This window comes from Rattus rattus, chromosome 13 (genome assembly GCF_011064425.1).
Source record: "Rattus rattus isolate New Zealand chromosome 13, Rrattus_CSIRO_v1, whole genome shotgun sequence".
In the NCBI taxonomy this organism is placed as follows: domain Eukaryota; kingdom Metazoa; phylum Chordata; class Mammalia; order Rodentia; family Muridae; genus Rattus; species Rattus rattus.
The window spans coordinates 10,482,167-10,506,994 of NC_046166.1; the positions used below are offsets into that span (position 1 = coordinate 10,482,167).

General features: G+C 36.2%; 1 protein-coding gene across 4 annotated transcripts in view; it reads left to right on the forward strand.

Annotated features, from left to right (window-relative positions):
• The window catches only part of Wapl (WAPL cohesin release factor), a 69,212-nt gene that overhangs the window by 31,458 nt on the left and 12,926 nt on the right, over nucleotides 1-24,828 (forward strand). For 3 of the 4 annotated variants that reach the window (XM_032919417.1, XM_032919419.1, XM_032919418.1), the window contains exons 5-12: nucleotides 9,385-9,480; nucleotides 11,696-11,848; nucleotides 12,079-12,215; nucleotides 12,892-13,003; nucleotides 16,344-16,571; nucleotides 20,767-20,878; nucleotides 21,540-21,637; nucleotides 23,820-23,896. In XM_032919417.1, coding sequence (XP_032775308.1) covers nucleotides 9,385-9,480; nucleotides 11,696-11,848; nucleotides 12,079-12,215; nucleotides 12,892-13,003; nucleotides 16,344-16,571; nucleotides 20,767-20,878; nucleotides 21,540-21,637; nucleotides 23,820-23,896 — 1,013 coding nt within the window. The remainder of the gene's footprint in view (nucleotides 1-9,384; nucleotides 9,481-11,695; nucleotides 11,849-12,078; nucleotides 12,216-12,891; nucleotides 13,004-16,343; nucleotides 16,572-20,766; nucleotides 20,879-21,539; nucleotides 21,638-23,819; nucleotides 23,897-24,828) is intronic. The other variant, XM_032919420.1, reaches the window with a different exon arrangement.

The following is a 24,828-nucleotide window of genomic DNA, read 5'->3' on the forward strand; positions in this document are numbered from 1 at the left end:
TTTATTTATTATATATAAGTACATTGTAGCTGTCTTCAGACACAACAGAAGAAGGCATCAGATCCCATTACAGATGGTTGCGAGCCACCATGTAGTTGCTGGGATTTGAACTCAGGACCTCTGGAAGAACAGTCAGTGCTCTAACCGCTGAGCCATCTCTCCAGTCCGTCAATACAGTTTTTAACTTTACCAGGAATATAAGCAGGAGTTGTTTATAGTAGGGTTGAGGGCTGGCTGGGAGGTTATGCTACAGGAGCAGCGTGAAAGAAAACTGTTTAAAAATAGTTTAAATAATGGCTTTAAAAAGTCATTTGTTGGACTTGAGAACTGGTTCAGTGGTTAAAAGCATTATTGTTCTTCTAGAGAACCCAGGTTTGATTCCTAGTGTTCACATGGGTTCTTAGTTCATTAATTCTAGGGAACTGACATCCTCTTTGACCTCTGCAGGCTCCAGGCATGCATGTGGTTCATATAAATAAATGGATGCAAGACAGTTAGTACACGTTTTAAAAAGACCCCAAAACCCAGAGACTTAATAAAGCAGTCATTTGCTAGTTAGGAAAATAAAGGGATTTTAGGAATTGGACTGAATTTAAGTAACCTTGGTTAAATTTTAAGGATTGATCATTTGGAAATTTTGGTGTAAATTCTGGTGAAATGTTCACCCATTTCTGTCTCCATTTCTCTCCTTCCCCTTTTTTGCAGCTGTCATCCATGTGATGGTTTAGAGAGAACTGCTTGCTCTGCTCACTTTACATAGTCTGTTGCTAAGGCAGTGTTTTTATAAAAATCAGCAAAAATTACCTTCAGTGCTTGGAAGGTTGCATTTTCTCGAAGTGTTGGCTACCTTGTTTTGCAATTAAGACTGCTTCTGGGTTGGGGATTTAGCTCAGTGGTAGAGCGCTTGCCTAGCAAGTGCAAGTCCCTGGGTTCGGTCCTCAGCTGGGGGGGGGGGAGACAAAATAACAGAAAAAAGACTGCTTCTGGGTCTTTGAAGAAAATAATGTGGTTTCAGTTTTTGAATATTTCTACTACTACTTTTCAGTGTTTCTCTGTAGTTTAAAACTGGGCCCATCTGGCCCTATTCTTTGTCTGACTTTCTAAGGAACATTTTGGACTTAATTTTTTTTATTTTCCGTCTGTTATTCAATATGACACTTGATAGTAAGCTTTTAGGCAGTTGCTTTAAAATTTACTTTAAAGTCAAGAGTACATAATAATTTTTATTATAAAATTGCAATTGTATGAGCCTGCACTTTTAAAGCTGTATAGCTTTATAAATTCTTTTTTGTTTTCTGAAATTAATTATTATAGGTTGTTAATTTAAAAACAGAATCTCATAACTGAAGAGACTTTAAAGGACAAGTACTCCCACATCTCACCCAAGAACAAATGTTCTTCCACACAGCGCTTTTTTAGCAGTTAGAATTCACTTTCCCAAAACAGCTTGCTTGTTTTTTTGTCCAATGTATGTAGTGAGTGTTGCTTTTCTATTTTTTTTTTTTTTTTTGGTTCTTTTTTTCGGAGCTGGGGACCGAACCCAGGGCCTTGCGCTTCCTAGGCAAGCGCTCTACCACTGAGCTAAATCCCCAACCCCGAGTGTTGCTTTTCTATTTGAAGATTTACCTATTTTTCTATTTTGTGTTTGAGGATTTACCTCCAAGTTTTGGATTCAGACGTGTAGGTGGTAGTGATTTCTAGAAAACCAGACGTCAATGCATGTGAAGCCTGACTAAAAGGAAGACTGGACCTGGTGATGAGGAGGAGTGCTTGAGGAGTCTCACAGTTAAACGTTATGGCCGTCTGTTTGTATTTGGTGGATTGATGGTCCACAGTAGTTTTATTAAGGGTTGTCAGATGGGTTCTAGTTGACTCTGGCTGTGGAAGAAAGTCAATTTAATTGACTTTTTTCATTTGTCTTTAGTTAATGTTTGATGTTCTGTGTGCTAGCTAGCTCATCAGGCATATCAGAAGAAATTTTTTTTAAAAGTCTTTTAAAGCTCATTAGAATATTTCTCCAAACTAGAATTTAAAATAGTTTTAGCATTATCTTTCTCTTAGAGAAGTAATATTTGAATACTAAACTAGGCATTCTAAATTGTTGATCTTTGTAAATAATGAGGTAAAAATACTTAGGAAAATTAAAATATTTTTCTATATTACCCTTTTCTTTATTGTCTTGTTTAAATACTACTAAAGTATTACTACTTTTAGTTTTCATTAGTTCAGGTGTTCTTCTGTTTTTGAAGTATGTGTGTTCTTTGCTTGCATGCATGTAAAGGCATTTTGTGCATGTCTGATGCCCACAGAGGTAGATCGTCTGGAACTGGAGTTAGAGATAGCTGTGAGCTATCATGTGTGTGCTAGGAATGGAATACAAGTCCTCTGAAAGAGCAGTTAGTGCTCTAACTGCTGAAGTATCTCTCTAGCCCAGTTCATGTGCTTTTAAAATTAAAAATAGGACCTGGAGTGATGGTTCAGCCATTAAGAGCCCTGGCTCCTCTTTGAGAGGACCTGGATTTGATTCTCAGTATCCACATGGAAGCCCCAGCCACCTGTAACTCCAATCCCGTGGATGCCTTCTTGTCTCGGGTAGCAGGAGTGCAAGCACTGGCTGTTTGGTCTTCATAACATGACTGTCATTCTTGAGAAACTGTTCACTGTCTGAATAGCAGGTTCATCTCACACTGTCTGCTAAGGTCCATCCTGGGATTGGTTGGAGATGGCCCTAGGGACCAGGTGTTATGCACTAGGTATGCTTTCATTAATTTCGGCCTCTTTAACAGAGATAGGGAACGTGCATGTATATGGTCACATACATATAAAATACATATTCATGTAGATTAAAATACATGCACATGTCTTGAGTTCATAGAGATATCTTCAGTACCAACTCATCCCCACAATTTTTTTCATCCCTTTTATTGACGGTGAGCATTAGCATCACATTTACTCAAACCTGTAATATTTCTAAAAAGTATTGCTCTGTCACTGTGAAGTTAGGAGTTGGTACATCTCAGGAATTGAGTGGTCAGCCAATCTAGTCAGTTGGCGAGCTCCAGGTTCAGGGAGGACCCCGTCTTCCTGTAAGATGGAGGATAGAGGAGAACATCTGACATTGATGTGTGGCCTCTAGACATGCACCACAGGCACATCCCGGCACACATCCTCGTTAGTCAGCATTTGTTTACAGGCACATACATGCCTTGTCAGCACTCGGACCAGTGGTGTAAAGTCAGACTGTTCACAGGGTACTTGGGACTAGTTCTGTCTGCCTGCCTTTTGATCAGTTGGTCTGTCCTTAATTTATTTGAAATATAAGTAGGTTTCTTGGTTCTGCTTTGCTTTAAATTTTAATTTTTCTCCTCTGTTTCCGTTCTTAGAGAATGGTATGAACACCATTAACATTTTTCCTAAAGTAAAATTTAAAGTAAATTTAGTTAAAGGTCACTTCATTTGAGACCTGTTCCACCCAATTTCCCACCTCTTGTGAGGAACCAGCTTTATCTTTCTTTCTTTTTCCTTTTTATTAAAAAAAAAGAATGCTTTCTTACTTTCTTTTAATTTTTTTTTTCTTTTTCTTTTTTTCGGAGCTGGGGACCGAACCCAGGGCCTTGAACCCAGGGCCTTGCGTTTGCTAGGCAAGCGCTCTACCACTGAGCTAAATCCCCAACCCCTTTCTTTTAATTTTTATTGGTTATTTTATTTATTTACATTTCAAATGTTATTCCCCTTCCTGGTTTCACCTCCCTTTTCTTTTCTTATAAAAATGTAAACTTTACCTTTTTGTTTTTTTGAGAGAGGGTTTTGTTGTGTAATTTTTGCGTTTCTTGTAGACTGCTGGCCTAAGACTTGTAGAGCTTTTTCTGCCTCTGCCTTCAAAGTGCTGGGATTAAAGGTGTTAGCCACTACTGCCTGACTGTTTGAATTTTTTAAGAAAGGATCTCTCAATCACTGTACCTTTGGCTGACCTGAAACTACTGTGTAACCTAAAATTCTCCTGCCTTAATCTCCTGACTGCTACCACGCCTTTTTTTTTTTTTTTTTTTTTTGGTTCTTTTTCAGAGCTGGGGACCAACCCAGGGCCTTGCGCTTCCTAGGCAAGCTCTACCACTGAGCTAAATCCCCAACCCCCACCACGCCATCTTTATTATATGGGGTTTTTGTTTTGTTTTTGAGACAGGGTCTTACCAAAGTAACCTTGGTTGCTCTGACGCTTGCTATGTATTCCATACTCCTAGAGAGCTGCCTGGCTTACATATTTTTGAACTTTGCTTGTTGCTTAGTAATAATATCTTGAAAAATCTACTTACTATTGGCGCATATAGTTCTTAAGAATAGTAATTATGTAAGCATATGACTTAGGTTGTGTTTTTACTTTAGTCTCATTCTCTCACGTGCTTATTGTTTATATTCTGTAAATTACTTCCTTTAAAATAATTTTTTAAAAATCTATACTTTATGTGCATAAGTGTTTTGTTTACATATATATTTGTGTACTATGTACATGTCTTGCTCCTCTTGAGGCCAGAAGTAGGTAGGATATTTTTCTTTGACTCCCTAGTTTTTGTTTATATAGACATCTCTAACCTGCTGGCTTTTTTTTTTTCTTCCCTTTTTCTTTTTTATAATGGTCTAAGACACCTAGACACACACAGTTATTATGTATTGCAGCTATTTGAACATCATTCAGATGGAATTACATTACTTTGTTACAGAATCCTTGTAGGTAAGACTGGGTGAAATATAGCCAGCTTACTGTTTCTGTCATTACTGTAGTCTTGAATTGGTTTTGTTAAAAAACCAAATCATACTATAAAAATGGTAGGGCTCCTCCCCTCCGTCCTCCAACATACACACTGTTAGAGGCCTACCCAGTGGGAAATAGCAGACACTCTTAATCTTTGCTATTCCGGAAGGAACTTACTTAAGGAAAAAAAGGTTTTTATGTGCATTGGTGTTTTGCATGAATATGTATCTGTGTTGAGTCCCCTGAAACTGGAATTACAGTTGTGAGCTGCTATGAGGGTACTGAGAATTGAACCCAGGTTCTCTAGAAGAGCAGCCAGTTTTCTTAACTTCTGAGCCATCAAAACTCTACTTTCTTAACATTTATAATTGTAATTTAATGAAACAGTTTGCCAGATCACACTCTCAAGATTGTCCTCATAAAAGAACCTTGTATTTATGTTTTCATTGACACTGTCACTCATTTATAATTGACGCACATAGGTTGATCATGGGCTTATTTTTTTTTTAACTGTAATAAATTATTACTGCATGTAAAATTGTTGTTTGTCACATAATATTCCTGGAGAAGTAAATAATAACGAACATAGGATGTTGTAAGGTGGCTGTCCTGAAACATGCTCACCTGGTTCAATTCTTGAGAATGTCAGCATATTCACTAGAGCTGCCTCTCCTTGTTCTAAGTATTCTTTAGATCGGGGAGTAGTCAGAAAGCAGAAATTGTCTAACAAAGAGTAAAGATATGAACAGTGATTAATGTGCTATATATCTGCTTTTAGAACTAAAAGAAGATGGACGATATAACCCTGGAAGTCCAATATGAGTGACATAATACTTAGCCAGATTTCTACGTGCTGTTCATGATCTTTCTTCTTCATGAAAAGTTGATTGCTCTGCAGTTGTTCTTTTAAAAATCATTTTTAGTTACTCTACAAAATCACTTGTGCTATGTAAGATTAGAATGTGGCCTATCTGATCCTCTGGTGTTTACATAACAATTCATATTGGAGCAAGTAGAATTCTTGTACCATTTTAAGAATGATGTTATGAGCTCAGGGTCAGTTCAATGTTCTCTCCCTCCCGCCTTCCCTCTCTATTTCCCTAACACTCATATGTTATTTATTTAAGTGCATGTATCTCTAGTAGTTCTCTAAACCTGTACTAAGCCCTGCAACTGGCAAGAGAGATGATGAATCAGTGGTTTCATGGTATGGTGGTTCACAACTATTCATACCTCCAATTCCAGGTCAGCTAGCACCCTTTTCTGTCCTCCATGGGCACTAGGCATCCACACCATACAGACATACATGTAGGCAAATATTAAAGTCAAGGGAAAGTTCTGATCAGATCTCTATTTTCTTTACATTACCTTAGCAATAAAATGGTAAGCATTAAAAACTTTACAAGTATAGGCTCATCAAGTTACATGCTAAAGATAGTATATTACTTTTCTCATTGTGACAAAATACCCAACAAGAAACAAATTATGAAATGTTGAGTTTGTTTGGTTCATACTTTGAAGGTACAATCCATCCTGGTGGGCAAGTCCTAGCAATAGGAGTTGAGGCAGCTCACTGGGCTGCATCCCTTTTCAGGAGCAGAGATGGATGCATGCTAGTGCTTAGCTCACTTTTTCCTTTTTATGCAGTCCTACACCCCAGTCCTTGGAATTGTGCTACTCATATTCTACGTGGGTCTTTTCACTTGAAATCAGATAGTCTCTCACTGCTGTGCCTGGTGGCTTGTTTCTTAGGTGATTCTAGATCGTTCGTATTGAGTTGATGGCATTAACCATCACACAGAATAAGAAATGTTCTTTGCTTTGTTTTTAGAGAAAAGGTTCTTTTAGCCCAGGCTTACCTTAAACTCTGTGTAAGTCAGACTGACCTTACTGCAAGTGCTCTTAATCTTAACTCTGAGTGTTCAGATTATAGGCATGCCAACTTAAAAAAAAACAAGAGTCCTTCCTCCTGACTCTTAACATTTCAGTGCCAGCACTCCCTTTGTTGGTCTGAGTCCCTGTATGATAGATTCCCTTTTTCTTTTTCCGGAGTTGGGGACCGAACCCAGAGCCTTGCGCTCGCTAGGCAAGCGCTCTACCGCTGAGCTAAATCCCCAACCCCCTAGATTCCCTTTTTTACCTAAATGTGATGGACTCATATTGTGTAGCCCAGCATTAAAATAGCTATTAGTAAAATTTAGTACTTAAAATAGTAGTTAGTGTTTTGCCTGATCTTACAGTGTTTTAGTTAAGAATCTTGTATTTCCCTGTTGTTTTGTTCTATGGAGAATTAGCCTTTTTCTTAATCCAGTGATTTTTACCTAGTGTTAATGTGTTCTTAAAAGAAATAGAATAGGGGACTAGGGAAGTTGGCTTAGCCATTGACACTGACTGTTCTTCTGAGGGCCCGGGTTCAATTCTCAGGACCTACATGGCAACTCCCAACTATCAGTAACATGTGCACATATCTGTAAGAGGGCAAAACACAAGTCATAAAAAATTTAAAAACATAAAAGATAAAAATCAGTAGAATTTTTGCTCTTTGAAATACCTTTCTCTGTCTGTGACTTTATTACAGTACTAGGGTTGGCACCAGGACGTTGTGCATGGTAGGCAGGTGTACTACCAGCCACACTTCAACCCAGGACATAGATTTATACCAGAAGCATATAATCGTGGACTGGGTTCTGGGTATACTTGAGGGATTAGAGGTTGCTCGAATAAAAGATTTAATAATGAACAGGGATAAAACGTGTACAGTGTTTTTCTGAGATAAACATGGATAGAGAGCTAGGTTTTAGAATTTACATTAAATCTATTGTGTGCTCCTGTGACCCAGAAAAGTCATTAATTAATGTAAATCTGGTGTATAGGAGTAATGGGAACAGGAATATGAAGTAGGTTTTTGTGCAAATACCCGTGTAGTATTAAAAAAAAAAAAAAGGAAGATTGCAGTCATAAACAATCATTAGATCAAAAACTAGAAGGTTAGAAGGACAAAATTTAGTATCGATACATCTTTGAAGAATAAAAAATGGTATTGCTCTTCTGTCTTGTCATTTTTTTTTATTTGAAATCAGTTTCCTTTTGAAAATAAAAGTTTCATTTTTTTATACAAATGTAGTTCTATGCATTTGAATTTATAGGTTTTACTATTCTGGTTCTGAAATTCAGAATGCTAAAACTGAGAGACTTTTTTCATAATTTTAAGTAAATTGATTTACTAGTACAATAGCCTGTGTTAAAAAAAATCAAGACAGTTTATAATCTATGAACATTCAATATGAATGCTTTTGTAATTTTGGCATGGAATTCACAAATGTTAGTACACTGAACTTCTTTAGATTATTGTATCTTGTGAGGGTAATTCACGTCTACTTTTATAAAATTTCACTTACATGAGTATGGAAGGAACTTCTTTCTGCCTATTATAAACTGTCTGATTCCTGTTGTTGGAAAATTATGAAGCAAGAATGACCAAGTATAAGCAATAAAGTTTTGGTAATGAATATGTTGAATTAAATATATTAAATCTTAGACTTTCTCTCCTCCTCCTTCTTCCTGTCCGTCCGTCCATCCATCCATCCATCCATCCATCCATCCATCCATCCATCCATCCATCCATCCATCCATCCATCCATCCATCCCATCCATCTATCTATCTATCTATCTATCTATCTATCTATCTATCTATCTATATCTGTTTCTTGGTTTTGGTTTTTCAAGACGGTTTTCCTGTGTAGCCCTGACTGTACAGAACTTGCTTAGTAGACTGGGGCTGGCCACAAACTCAGAGATCACAAGTCTCTGCCTCTTACTGGGATTAAAGGTGTGTACCACCACATCCTGTATACTAGACTTTTAAAACATTTACTTTAGAAGGAACACTCATTTACTTATCTTTTGTATGTGAATGTGTGTGAAAATGTAGGCACATACATATGAAGGGGCATATGTGGAGGTGAGAGGCCTCTTGTTCTTGTTACTGCTGTGCCACTTACTCTAGGTTAGCTTATTATATAAGCTTCTCGGCAGATCTATAGAAATACTAGAACTCCGGATGCATATTTTCTAGATACAGCTTTTTATGTAGGTTAAGTCCTGAAACTTAACTCCAGCTGTTAGGATGGTACTGCTAGAACTTGTACTCAATGACCTTTTAGACAAAAAAAGCTTCTGTTACCATTACTTTTAGGACATAGATTTGCATTAAGTGATGATTCATCATTATGTCTAATGTATAGATAGATTCATGCAGTGACCTTATTAGGTTTTCTGGGTAATGTGTATAGAGTACATGAAACATAAACTTGCTCTTTGTTTTTATGTTCCTCTTAGACAACTGCTGTATATAATCTGTGTGTGTGTGTGTGTGTGTGTGTGTGTGTGTGTGTGTGTGTCTTAACAATTTCAAGTGCTTTTTTTTCTTCTGGTTAATGGGTTGCACAGAAGAGCAATTATCAATTCTTTGCTAAATACCAAAGTGATTATGTCTGGCATAGGTATGGTAATAGCCCTGTTTTTGGTCCAAAGATGTATGTTTATGCATTTCAGTACTCTATATAAATGAGACCTTTTTGTAAGGGATACAGAGTGAGATGGAAGCAGTTGACTTTTTTCTCTCGTTTTACTAGTCACCTACAAAAGCTGTATATAATGCCAGGCACTGGAACCATCCAGACTCAGAGGAACTGCCTGGACCACCAGTAGTAAAACCTCAGAGTGTCACAGTAAGTAAATTTTTTCTTTTAAAATAAATTAGGAATTAATCTAGATAGTTACTATCTTAATTTTTGTTCTTATAAAGTTATAATTAAAAGCTTTACAAATTAAAACTTTGTAGGAGCTCAAGGCCAATCTAGGTTTCATACTGAGACCTTATCTCAGAAACTAAACAACAAAAAACCAAAGCTTTTAATCATGACTCACTTTTCATAGAATTTATAATATTTAGGGTTTAAGAAAAATTACTCCTTATATGAATTGTTAGTATTGATTTTTGTGTTTATGTGATATTAGTATGTATTGTTATGGGTGAGGGTACAGGTGTATATATACTCAGTAGAGGATAAGGTTTATGAGTAATTTCTTCTAGCATGTGAGTTCTGACAATCAAACGCAGCTTGTCAGGCTCGCTTGACAAGCATTCTTACCTGCTAAGTAATCTCATTGGCCTTCTGTGTCTAATTTTTTGAGAAAAGGTCTCATCAAGTTTGGCCAGCTTAGCTAGACTGGTGAGTTCCAAGGATCCACCATTCTCCACCACAAACTGCTGGGGTGCTGGCTTTGCTTTTTAAGAGCATAGATACTAAGGATCCAATCTTCAGATCCTCATGCTTGCATGACAGACCCTTTGCCCACTTCTAGCCTATTGATCGTGAGAATTTATAATAAATTTAGGCATGATGGCTCATACCTGTAGTCCTAGTACTTGGAAGACTGAGGTAGGAATCACCACCTTGTCACCAACAAAGACTGCATAGCAAGACCTCACTCTTTCTCCCAAAGCTTTATTGTAGACCATACACTATACTGTGTGGTTGTTGTTGTTGTTGTTTTTAAAGTTTGGGGCCTCTGCCTTTTTAAGAATTATTTTCTTGGGGTTGGGGATTTAGCTCTGGGTTCGGTCCCCAGCTCTGAAAAAAAGAAAAAAAAAAAAGAATTATTTTCTTTATTTTATTATGTATAAGAGTGTTTTGCCTGAATATTTACCATTGTATATCTCTTTTTTGTTTGGTTAGTTTTGTTGTTTTTTTTTCGAGATAGGGTTTCTTTGTTTATCTTTGGCTGCATTGGTAGACCAGGCTGGTCTTGAACTTAAAGAGCCTTCTAAGTGCTCGGGCTAAAGGTGTTCTTCACCGGGGTTGGGGATTTGGCTCAGTGGTAGAGCGCTTGCCTAGGAAGCGCAAGGCCCTGGGTTCGGTCCCCAGCTCCTAAAAAAAAGAACCAAAAAAAAAAAAGGTGTTCTTCACCTCCACCCGGGTATCTATGTTTGTATATCTTCTATTTATTTTAATCCCTAAATTTCTTTTTCATAAAGCTAAAATTACATTCAATTAATACTTTCCAAACCAAACCTTTTTGTAAAATATTCTCCTATGTATGCTACCCATAATCCAGGTAACTAGGAGATGAAGCCTTGGACACCTTGAGCTACCAAAGGAATGAGTTCTTAGAACAGTAACAAAAGGGGTTGGGGATTTAGCTCAGTGGTAGAGCACTTGCCTAGCAAGCGCAAGGCCCTGGGTTCGGTCCCCAGCTCCGAAAAAAAGAAAAAAGAAAAAAAGAGAAAAAGAAAAGGAAAAAGAAAAAAAAAAAAAAAAGAACAGTAACAAAAATTTGAGGATGGAGGGTCACGTGTTTGTGTTGCTAGTGACTGAACCCAGGGCCTTGTGCAAAGACTAATATTCATCCTCAGCTCTAAGAATAGACCTCTAAGAATAGAACACAGTATAATGTTTTTTCTTAAGTTGATTATGATGTCACCATCATACATGCTAGTAATTATTTGTGATTCTGAAACATGCTTTGTTCGTTTTACAACTTAGTATTTTTGTTCTATATTTGCTTTAGTTTCCTATGCTTCTGTGATTACTTTGCTGTAGTTTTTCTGAAGCCCTGTCTAACTGCTTATCGATGCTACTTATGCATGCAATTGTGGTTCTTTATTCTGTTAACAGCCCTAGAAGCAAAGAAATTATATGAAATGTAAAATTTTTAAAAAGCTAGAAGTATTTATCAAGTGGTTCTTTTGTGTGTAAAACAATATTTAAGTCTTAGTGCATGAAATTTAAATTACCTTGTAGGACTTTTCAGCAGCCTCCCTCTTCCCCTCTTAAAAATAAAATCATTTACTTTTTAAAATCTACATTTGTCACATAGACAAGATGTTACCTTTTAAAATATATTTGCTTAGAACAACTAATTTAATACCTTTATTAATAGGTGAGGCTGTCTTCAAAGGAACCAAATCAAAAAGATGATGGAGTTTTTAAGGCTCCTGCACCACCACTCAAAGTGATAAAAACTGTGACAATACCTACTCAGCCCTACCAAGAAATAGTTACTGCACTGAAATGCAGAAAAGAAGACAAAGAAGTAAGCAGCCTGTACCGTCTCACTGCACGCGGATAGATTTCTATGTGTAACAGTTAGCCCCAGTCTGAACCACAAACGTGCTCCTTGTCCAGTACTAGTGACTCAGAAACATTTTTGTTGCCATCATCTAATGAATGATTTTATAGGCCTTTTATTAAATAGAGTAACCTCTAGATTTAAATATGTTAGTTGAAAGTTACAGAGAGGTGGGCTTATTTTTTTCTTGGCAGTTATATACTGTTGTTCAGCACGTGAAGCACTTCAATGATGTGGTGGAATTTGGTGAAAATCAAGAGTTCACTGATGACATTGAATACTTGTTAAGTGGCTTAAAGAGTACTCAGCCTCTAAACACACGTTGCCTTAGGTAAGATCTTAATTGTACGTTTCATAATGTTGTGTATACTATGTCATTAAGTTTTTCAACCAGATGGGTTTAAATTTGGTAATAAAGCTAGGCATTTAAATTTTTCTGTTGTTGATAATTAATGATATGTTGAAATGTTTCCTTTTTGTATGGTTTAGGCTTCAGTTTCCAGATGCTAAAAGATTAAATAGTATTCTAAATAAGCTGAGTGGGGTTGTTCTTTTTTCTTTCTTTCTTTTTTTTTAATCTCAGAATTTTAGCCACTAAGTGATAAATTGATTTGAGCAGTTACGTGGGTCATCTTTTACATATGGCAATCGATTGTATACCTTGACCTGATTGTATTATCTATAGTCAGCTGAAATATATCCAATCAAATATAACTAACTGCTTCTGCTCTTAAAATAATAGCAGTATTATGAATATGAATAAGAACTAGAACTGGTGATTGAGGGAATGCACAGCAGACACCATACTATTCATTTTATAAATGTAGTATGCCCATTCATACCCTAAGCCTTGGTACATGTTTTAACAATTTGGTTTGTCCATGGTTTTTATATTTTGTGTTGACAGTGTTTTAAGCCTTCTACTTCCTTCTTGTTTGGAATTGTTCAAAGTACAGCTAATGTCCTAGCAATTTTTAGCTGCCTTAACATAGTCTGTTTCCTTCTAGTGTTATCAGCTTGGCTACTAAATGTGCCATGCCCAGTTTTCGAATGCATCTGAGAGCACATGGGATGGTTGCAATGGTCTTTAAAACTCTAGATGATTCCCAGCACCATCAGGTAGGTCTTCTTAAGTTTCTGAGGTTGTAACTAAAAAATTATAGTTTCTATCTATATCAGAAAACACCTTCTTATCCATGTGAGTTAAAATTCAAGTTTTTTTATTTGCTTGATAAGTAGAGATGATACCCATACATTTTTGCTTTATTTTCTCAAGACTTTTTTCTTAAGAAAAGTTTGTTTATATTAAAATACTATTCATGGGGGTTGGGGATTTAGCTCAGTGGTAGAGTGCTTGCCTAGCAAGCCCAAGGCCCTGGGTTCAGTCCCCAGTTCCCAAAAAAAGAAAGAAAGAAAGAAAGAAAATAAAAAGGAAAATACAATACTATTCATTTATTAGTTAACATATTATACTGAATATACTATAAAAATGATTTCCTCTATTCAGAAGTTTTTGAATATTGTTTGATAGTAATGGAATAGAAAAGAGTTTTAAAATACAGCCATGGGGCTGGAGAGATGGCTCAGTCTGCTCTTCCAGAGGTCCTGAGTTCACTTCCCGGCAACCACATGATGGCTCACAACCATTAGTAATGGGGTCTGATGCTCTCTGCTGGTATGCAGGTGTACATGCAGATAGTCACTCATATATATTAAACATATATAAATCTTTGAAAAAAGAAGAAATATAGCCATGACTTTAAAATATTTCATTGTTGGTTCTGGAAAACAGTTGCATTGTGAAAAGAGTAAATGATAAGGATCAACCACCCAAAGTTAACTCTTAATGTGATCTTCAGTTAGAAAAAGAGTCATTACCAAACCTGACAGTAATGATATATTGAGGTGTTCTTGTCTGAAAGGAAATTACTTTCTAAATACAAATTGAATGCCACAAAATTAATCTAATACAATTCTGCTAAAACTAAAAATAATGAAATTAAAGCAAGTGAGCCTTCCTCTGTACCCAGGTTGTACTAGACACAGAATAATGAGGACAAAAAGGCTCAAGAAATGTGTTGCTTGCTTCAGTGACCAGTTAGGTATGGACTTAAGACTTTTTTTTTTTTTTTTAACTTAGTGAGTCCTTAAGGTCTTCACTGTGACATTCTAATTTCCAGAAAAAATGCTTTATAAACATTTAATCAAAGGGACTGAAAAGATGACTCAGCAATAAAGGTCCCGATTTGGTTTTCACCTGTGTGAGGGAGCTCCCAAACACCTATAACTCTAGCTCCAAGCTTCTAGTCTTTTTGAGCAATTACATCTATATGGCATGTGCACATGCACACACGCGCACACACACACAGACATTCATGCACACACAGAGACATACACGCACGCATGCACACCACCCCTACCTAAATTTTAAAATAAAAAGAAAGACAAAAAGTAATATTTAGAGAGTCTGTACTTTGGACAATTCAGAGTCACAATCAAATGGTTAATTATACACATATATTGTTGGACATACTAATAACTGGTTCTAGGACAATATGACTAAATATTTACACATTCTTATATATTCTCCCTTATAATATCATTTCTCCATTACCTTGAAAATCTAATAAAATTTAAATGTTATGTTAGTTGTTCTTATATTATTTAGGAAATAATATCGAGGAAAATGTTTATACATATTAAATACAAGTATAATTTTTATATTTTTGATCTGTGCATGAATGGTTGACTTTTTGGATATAGAATGCATTCTTAGGGTATTTGTCTACCAAAGACTGATTGTGCTAACCTTAATCTAAGACATACCATTTTGAGTATTTTAAGCACATTTTGTTAATGTTTTATTAAAAGCAGTTACTAGGGACAAGGAATGTAGCTCAGTTAGTTTGCGTGCTTGCTTAATAGGCATGAAGCCCTGAGTCTTACTCCTAGTGTGACATAAACCAGGTATTGTGCAGGCCTGTAATCTTAGTATTTGGCTGAGACAGGAGGACCAAAACTTCAAGGTTATCCTCAAGTACATAATGAGTTCAGGGCTAGCCTGAGTTATATGAGATCCTGTCAAATGCATATCTTTAATCCCAGGACTTGAGAGGCAGAAACAGACGTAACCTTAATGTGTTCAAGGCTACCCTGACATACCTGGTTTACACAGTGAATTCCAGTGCTACCTAGTGAGACTGTGCCTCAAGAACTAAAATCACACACCCAACAAAGATGTTAGGCCTAGTGGCACTTAAGCCAATAGATCTCCAGGTTCATTTGGTCTCCATAGTGAATTCCAGGCCAATCAGGATTATGTTGTGAGACCCTTTAATTAAAAAATATTGTTGGATTAAACCATTAAAAAAACAGAAATCGGGGTTGGGGATTTAGCTCAGTGTAGAGTGCTTGCCTAGCAAGTGCAAGGCCCTGGGTTCGGTACCCAGCTCCGGAAAAAAATCAAAACAAAACAAAAGAAAACAGAAATCAATCCAGCCGTGTGTAGTGGTGCATGACTTTAATTCCAACACTGAGGAGGCAGGGGTAGGTTGATCTCTGTGAGTTTGAGGTTATCCTAGTCTACATAATGAGTTCTAGAAGAGCCAGAGCTATGTAATGCGGCCCTGTCTGGAAAACTGAAACAAAAGAAATGGCGGGTATGTTTGTTTCCTTTTTTTTTCTTTTTTCCTTTTTTTCTTTTTTCTTTTATCTTTTTTTCGGGGACCGATGTTTATTTCCTTTTAAGTTATTAGTTTATGAGTGTGTTTTGCTTGAGTGTATGTCTGCACTAGCTTTGTGCCTAGTGCTTGCAGAGGCCAGAAGATGGCATTGGAACCCCTGGAACTAGAGTTAGAGATGGTTATGAGTGAGCCATGAGTGAGTCCCTTGGAAGAACAACTAATGCCCACTCTTAGCCGCTGAGTAATCTCTTTGCCCCCCCCAGTTAAACTTATTTCAGTCCCCTGTATACTGGTGACAAGCTCAGTTGTCTATATTTTACAGAGGGAAAAACTGTGTTTTGATACAAAGTATAAACACATTCATGTTTCTGGTTTTTTTTTTGTTTTTTTTTTAAAAACGACATTTTTATGCTACAAAGAACATTAAAGGTATATTGCAAAAAGGAACATATATTACATAATACATAAAATGTTCTATAAATACCTCATTTAGAAAAACTGTTCAAAGAAATGGGTAGTTAAATTTAAATCTAGTTGAACATTGAATAGAGAAGGATGATAAAGAGGAAAAAACTGATTTCAGTCAGGGTTTTATTTATTAAATGGATATGTTTCCCTAGAATATTTTGAAAAAAAGCAGTGATTTATCCGGGTCTCCATCAAAACCAGTAATAGGAATTTTAGACGTTTTAGCTTATAAATGTCAGTAATGTCCTTGTTTCTGAAGTTGTTAGTAATTGCTTTCATGAATATTTCTCTTTTGGGGTCTGTTGAAGAATCTGTCCCTCTGTACAGCTGCTCTCATGTACATATTGAGTAGAGATCGTTTGAACATGGATCTTGATAGGGCCAGCCTAGATCTCATGATTCGGCTTTTGGAACTGGAACAAGATGCTTCTTCAGCTAAGCTACTGAATGAAAAAGACATGAACAAGATCAAAGAAAAAATCCGAAGACTCTGCGAAACCGTGCACAATAAGCATCTTGATCTAGAGAATATAACGGTGGGTTGTTTCCTCCTGTAACAAGTGAAGGTTATGTTTAGAAAGTCTGATTGGTTACAGAGGCTTTGTGAGTTCGGACAAACCATCTAACCTTTAACAGTCTTGTTTATGGCCTTTGTTTACGAAGTTTTCTACTAAAGTTTAGCTCTGAAAATAATTTTCTGTTCTGGTTAGTATAACTGTTGCTGAAATGACCCACCATGACCTAAGCAGTCTGGGGAAGGAAGGATTTATTTCAACTTACACTTCCAGGTAACAGTCCATCACTGAGGGAAATCAGGGGAGGAATCTGGAGGCAGGAACTGCTGCAGAGGCCATGGAAGAGTGTTGCCCACTGGCTTGCTCCTCACGGCTTACTCAGCCTGCTGTCTTACACAGCTCAGGAGGCAGTGCCCTCTCCCATTAGTCACTAATTAAGAAAGCGGGCTACAGACAGGTTCTCTCCTTTCAGATGACTATAGCTTGATTTAACCTTAGCCAGCGCACTCCTGAAATCACTAAACTTGCTCATATTTGAGCCTTTCTTAGTTTTGGTTTTTCTAGTAAATAGATGTTTTTCTTGTTAAAATTTGCAAAATTTTTTCCTTTTTCTTCTTACATTTCAGCTATTAGCAACCACAATTTTTAGAAATTTCAGAAATCAGAATTTGGAGAATTTATGAACACATTTTTTTGGGTTTTGGTGGTTTTTTTTTTTTTTTTCTTAATTCTAGACTATCTCAGGGTATCTGGAGGCTAAAAGAGGGAATTCTGTCCTTTTGGAGCCATTTGTCATTTTTGGAGCAGTGTACCCTCATTGTAGGGTTATATAGCCAGTGTTTGCCTTTACTCTGAGTACAGACAGTTTCCCAGTGGCTGAAGATAGTCTGAATGTTTATGAGGCCAGTATGATCATTGATCCAAGGTTTTGAAGAGAGAGGAAAAAAAACAGCAATTGTTGTATAATCCAATCTTTTTTTTTTTAACATAAAACTTCTTTTTATTGACTGCTTAACTGCGAAAACTTCAACATTTGCTACAAAAATTTCCAGACCTAATAGTCACAGTGATTGAGGGTTCTCAATCTGTTCAGTTATAGACTTATTAAGGAGTTTATGGATTCTGATCAGCAACAACAACAAAATTACAAATGTGAGAAAAGCCAGTCGACTTTAAAACTCAGATTCAAAATGTGCTCTTTATTTCGTAGCACTGGAAAATAGTTATTCTCAGCACATGAATTATCCTCCATGTTACCAGTATGTTTGTTACCTTTAGGTTGGCTTGGGAGTTGGGCAGTGTTGTTCTATTATTAAAACTTGTAATTTTTGTTCACTCGGGATTTTTACATCCAATTTTTTAAAATAATTATATTTTCTCCCAATTTTTGTTTTTATTGGCTCATCCTTCCTAGTATTTCCTCCTATCCAGGAACTCAGTTACCACTCTCTGCCTACCACACAAATACTTGTATGTCTGTTTTATTGTACCGTCAGTGATAGCTAAGAAGTGTACCTAGCCTAGATCTCCAGCAACAGATAAATAAATAAAATATGGTCTAAATGGAAATCTACTCAGCTATAAATGAAAATTAATTTTAATACTATAAAAATTATTTTGAACCTAAAATTTTAATTTAGTATATAATTGAATAAATATATTTTTGTTATTTGTTGACATTTTGGTTTTACATATTTGCTGTCAAATAATATTTTTAAAAATGAATTTGATTTGTTTTAGAGAATTTGTTAGGGTAAGTAAATATCAGCATAAAAAATTCTGACAGTATATTAAATATTTTACTTGATTGAAACCAGAGGACAGAACTATTTCAGGGTTCTCTTTTCCAACTCAGTCTCAGCTCTCCTTAAGTATGTTGTAAAATTATACAGTAGGCTTAGTAAGTTGCTTTGTTTAAAAAATGGTTTAGTGACATTGTTTGGGTCTAGTTAATTTTGTAGTATGTTTTTGTATATTTTATTTATTTTTTTTTTTTCCTTTTCTTTTTTTCGGAGCTAGGACCGAACCCAGGACCTTGCACTTGCTAGGCATTCGCTCTACCACTGAGCTAAATCCCCAACCCCGTCTTTATATATTTTAAAGGTGTTTTTGTTTGTTTTCTTTTTAATCAAGTGTATAGCCAGCCTGGAGTGGTGGTGCACACTTTCAATCACTGCACTGAGAAGTCAAAGGCAGGCGGGTTTTTGAGTCTGAGGCCACTCTGGTCTATAAAGTGGGTTACACAGCAGCCAAGGCTACACAGAGAAACTTTGTCTTAAAAAAAAAAAACTTATAAAATTAAAACATAACTTTTTAAATATATTTGTGCTGTTGATAACATGAAGAGCTAATAGTAATACTACTTTAAACTGAGTTACAGTGCTAATGGTTAACAATAGTCTCATTAGTGATTTTGCTCTAGAGGATTATTTTAGTAAAGATGCTTTTTAAGTAAAAATGCTTTAAAAAAAAGTTTTTTTTTTTTTAAAAGGTTAGCTTATGTATGCTGAATATAGCCTGAAGTATAAGAGTTTTTACTAATGTAAAAATTTTGCGCCCTTCTTAAAAGATTGTAGCATTAGGCCACAACTTCACTGTTAAGACTCATGAGCTGGGCTGGAGAGATGGCTCAGCGGTTAAGAGCACTGACTGCTCTTCCAGAGGTCCTGAGTTCAAATCCCAGCAACCACATGGTGGCTCACAACCATCTGTAATGGGGTCTGATGCCCTCTTCTGGTGTATCTGAAGACAGCTACAGTGTACTTATAGATAATAAATAAATCTTTAAAAAAAAAAAAAGACTCATGAGCTGATAAATTTGGTCATTAAATTACTATTTGCAAGACATAGACTGAGAAATGAACCCAACTAAATGATTTTGTTGTACTGAATTCTAATTCTTTATCCTAACAAAAAATTTCTTTGTCTCTAAAAAACTTACTAAAATGTTTAGATCTTTCTAACTTTGTAATCTAAGATTCTCACTGGTAAGCCTTGTTTTATTTTTAAGTAATATATTTCAGCTTCAAATATACCTGACAAGGTGAAACATTTTCTCTTGAAGGTTTTAAATTTGTGTTGGAGTCAGGGGACAGACAAAAACTGCTTTTAAGTCTTTGTTAATTATTTTTCCTTGTGGTGGTCTAGCAGGCTGAAGGATAGCTAAGTCACTCACTGCCTTCAGTCTGCTGGTCATTTCTTCTGCTAGGCTTCACTTCCTTCATTACATCAACAACCAGGTTAATCTCTGTTGGGAAGTGGCTTTAGGCTTTAAAACCATGGGCTCATAAAGAAAAGCGCTCATGTGCACACACACTCATACACATATGTACACACACACACTTAGGATAAGAAATATCCTAGCTGCTACATAACCCTATAGTATAAAGTTTAAGGCATAGTATGATTTTTAAAAAAGCCAACTTTACAGAAAAATAAAATAATGAGCAGAGAAGTGGAAGAAAAAACTGTGGTTCACTGATGAGCACGTGGGAAATGCTCGTGTTTACTCTGTTCAGAAAAACCCAAATTGTTACGACTCTAACTTCAGTCTGTTTAAATTAATGACCATTGGGTTTGAACATTTAGGGCCACTGACATTCCCATACTTCCCACTTTGAAATTTATTTTATTGCATTCTTTTTGGTAGGTTAATTTAATATATTGATTTATTGAAAAGAAAAGAAGCCAGGCATGGCGGGAATGCCTTTAATCTCAGCATTGAGAAGGCAGAGGCAGGCATATTTCTATGAGTCCAGGACAGCCAGGACTATTTACACTGAGAAACCCCAATTCCAAAAACAAACAAACGAAATCAATAATGCCACATCTGATTACTTTTAAATGATTTTTTTCATAAAAGCAAGCCATATAGTTCAACCCCAGTTTCTTTAGTGTAGACTATTCTGATAAAATTAGTTTATTCATCTATAAAAGTACTCACTATTGTATTTTTTACTTTACATTTTAGTAAAGAAAATAAGTCTAAGGTTAATTCTTCAGAATTGTTCTAACCTGGTGATGGTGTCATATGCCTTTAATCCCAGCATTCTAGAGGGAGAGGCAGGTAGATCTCTTGAGTTTAAGGCCAGCTTAGTCTACAGAGTGAGTCATTACTGCCAGGGATATACAGAGAATCCTATCTCAAAATCATGAAAAAAGAAAAAAAAATTATTTTACACCTCAGTATTCATTAATGGTATTTCTGATTTTTTAGACTGGTCATTTAGCTATGGAGACATTGCTCTCCCTCACTTCCAAACGAGCAGGAGATTGGTTTAAAGAAGAGCTCCGGCTTCTGGGTGGTCTGGATCATATTGTAGATAAAGGTTTGTATACATATATACATACATATTGTAGATAAAGCTCTGTGTGCACACACACACAAACACAACAGTTATATAACTTCAGTCCCAGTATTTGGGAGACAGACAGGTGCATCTTTGAGTTTGAGGCCAGCCTAGTCTACAAAGCCAGTTCTAGGACTGCCAGGACTATACAGAGGAGAAACCCTGTATTGTAAGCACAACAATCGGAGACACCGTGATCAAGGCAACTTACAGAAGGAGTTTATTGTGAACTTAGAGTTTCAGAGGGTACATCCATGACCATCATGGCAGGGAGCATGGCAAGTGCTGGAGCAGTAGCTAAGAGTTCACGCCTTTATATAAGCACTGAGAAGTGAGGAGGAAGACGATTGGGAACTTCCTGGGTGTTTTGAAACCTTAGAATCCATCTATATTACAGGCCTCCTCTGACAAGCCCATACCTCCTAATCCTTCCTAAACAGTCACACAACTATTGCCTAGGCCTCCAGATACATGATCCTATGAAGTCCATTATCATTCAGTGTATAAATTATGTTCCCATTCTAGCATATACATATTCATAGTATATTCATAGCATGTGTCTGGGTAACTTTTGATGTTAGCTAAGAAATACTTCATTGAACTTTCATATACTAACTTTTATCCATTTGTTTTTGCCTAGTGAAAGAGTGTGTGGATCATTTAAGTAGAGATGAGGATGAAGAGAAACTAGTAGCCTCGTTATGGGGAGCAGAGAGATGTTTACGAGTTCTGGAGAGTGTAAGTACGGACAGCTGGGCGGGCGGGCGGGCGGGCGAGTTCTCTCTGCTTGTGATACATAACTAACTGGCCTGCTGTTTTAAATACCCTGGGGTTTACCTTTGCTTGTCTGAGTTGAAGCTGTAAGGATTCTTTTCAAAACCAACTGTCAGTAAATGGGCTTTTTATTTTAAGATTGTATTGTTTCGCTGGATATGTTGATACATATGTATCGCTGGATATGTTGTGATCATAAAATTGGGAGGGAAGATTGTGATTTCAAGGCCAGTGTGGGCTACATAAATAAGACCTTGTCTAAAAACAAAAGCTTTTATTTGTATATTATTACTTCAAATCAAAGGTGCATACAGGTATGTTTATATGTACCTGACTGTATAGTTTTCTTAATATAGAATTCTGTTTCTGGTAAAAATACTAACTTGTTTATCAACAAACACAGTCATGGTTTTGTTTTAGTTAGTATGCTTTTGTCTTTTTAGTTTTTGAGTCAGATTATAAGCTCAACTAAAAATACTCAACTTTGGAAAATAACACTGTTGGGTGACTGTGTTGTGGTCCTTGGTGATTTTGAATGACAATCTAGTTTAGCATAGGCTACACTTTACTGACAGTGAATTTTAGAGTGTATAATTGCTGATTAAGTAGATTGGTTAGGTACTGTTTTTAAAACATGGAAGAGCTCTTAGCATACATAAATAAAATTGTTCCATCTAGGGTGCTGCTTACTAGGTCACCCATTATTTCTTTATTTAAAATACTTTAACTAGCTGACTGTATTGGCACACACTTTTAATCCAGCACTTGGAAGGCAGAGCCAGTGGATTTCTGTGAGTTCAAGACCAGCATGAACTACATAGTGAATTTCAGCATAGCCAGGGCATGTAGAAAGATCCTAAAGAAATAAATAGATACTAATTTTAAAAGTAAAATATTTTAAATTTAAAGTATTTGTACTTTGGAAGCTTTCTGTCTGCAATTCAAAGTACTTGACAATTATGAGTAAATTATGAGAATGGTGTCTATATTTTATGATAAATTAGTAGTTTTTAATTGGGATCCCAATATAACTTTAGCTGACCTGTAGTTCACTATGTAGACCAGGATGTTTTTGAACTCACAGATGAGCCTGCCTCCTGATTGTTGAAATTAAAGATGTGTGCTACATTCTGATCAGTAGTTCTCTCATTTCAAATATTGAACTTACAGACTGTACAGGTATTTCTCTGCATCGGGGCTTCGTAAACTTTGCCACCCACCACCCATTTTTGCCGAGTGAATTTTAATGTGACCCTCAATATATTAGCAATACCTAATAGATATATAATGCAAAAAGTAAGTTAAACCCAAGACATTCAACTTTTTGGATTTAGTTTTGGTTTGTTTGTGTTTTGAGACAGAATCTTTATGTGTCGGCCTAACTGCTCTAGAACTTGCTATGTAGACCAGCCTCCCCCCAGGGCTCCACCTCTCTCTGCCTCCTGAGTGCTGGGATTAAAGCTTGTACCACCATGCCCAGCTATTAAACAGCAATTTTTAAAGTCAGTCATTCTGACCCAGTATGCAACCCAGAGATCAACCAGTTTGATAGCCATTGAGGAAACCATTAAAAGTCTTTGTTATATGTAATCAAGTGACTCTGTTTTCATAAGACCTGAAAATTTTGTGTATACTGTAATTTGTAGCTTTTTGAGCAGTGTTTGTTGGTGTGTGGCATGACGACACACATCATGCAGAACGCTGATGTTGCCGGGTTGGGGATTTAGCTCAGTGGTAGAGTGCTTGCCTAGGAAGCGCAAGGCCCTGTGTTCGGTCCCCAGCTCCGGAAAAAAAAAAAAAAAAAAAGAAGGCAGAACGCTGATGTTGTGTTGTAGAAGTAAGTGAATTCATTATATGAGCCATGGGCGGCATGACTGGATTTATTTCATTTAGGACTTAGGATTCATTGTGCATTTGATTTTTAATGAATTTGGTTGTTGGTAACATTGAGAAATTTTCTATGTTGCCAACTTTTACACATTTAATTACAACTCTGTAGGTCACAACTAGAATTTAAAAAATTGTGCCCTTAGATGGCAAGATCTGTTCCATCTATTTACTTTTTAAGTTACCAGGCAAACTGTGGTATTATTTATATAAATGAAAATTATGGATCGTCACAGTCATTTATATCCATTTCTTCTAGGTAACAGTGCATAATCCAGAGAATCAAAGCTACTTGATAGCCTATAAAGATTCACAACTCATTATTTCATCAGCTAAGTAAGTTTTATAAACTCTCATTATTTATTTAGCTCAGGAAATAAAGATGTATTCTATTTTTTTCTAAAGTGTGTTGTCTCTTGAGTTTTGTGAATAAGTACATTATAGATAAAAAGTAGAGTGTAGATTCTTGAGGTAAAAAGGTTTGGTGAGAATGGCAGCTCCTCTATGTTAGCTGTAACCCTGGACAAATCACTCCTTACAAGCTCTTTATCGGGAGGGTGGTTTCCATCACCAAACAAATAGATATAATTTAGCACATAGCATGTATACATTTTCATGGTGTATATAATACATTCAAAGATGGCCTGTTTGTTAATACATTTTAAGTGATTCTAATGTGTATGTACAATATATATGAAAGAATCAAATTCATTATGTAAGCGTAGTAGAACATTGCTTAGTATATAGTCAATTGTAAATACTTTGGCCTTTTGTTTGAAGTGGATTGTAACTCAGTTTCTGCCATTTATTTATATATCATTTTCCGGATCTTTGTATATGTCTCTGTCTAGCCTTCATCACAATTAGGCTAAAGCTATCACCTCAGCTTCTTTGTCTTTAGTCCTGGTTCTGTCTGATTGCAACAGCTTCTTCTTGGTATTGCTGTCCTAGATTTTGCTATCTTTGTCCTAGTTTTCTGGCCTTTATCTTAGCCATCATGCCACTGGGATTTAACTTTCTCTGGGTCTCTGCTTTGAAAATCTAATCTTAAATTGTAATTCTATATGACCCCTTGATTGTCTTTGTAAATTTCCGTATAAAAGAAACAACTATTTTAGTGTGGATGGTCTGGTTTATCTATGTGTTAACCTTTTATTTGAAATTAAGAGAAGTATAGACTGAATAGTGTGGTAAACACTACTCAGCTTGGATAATACACAGGCGAGCCTTGTTTCTGTCTATAACCTCATCTTTTTATTATTATTTTA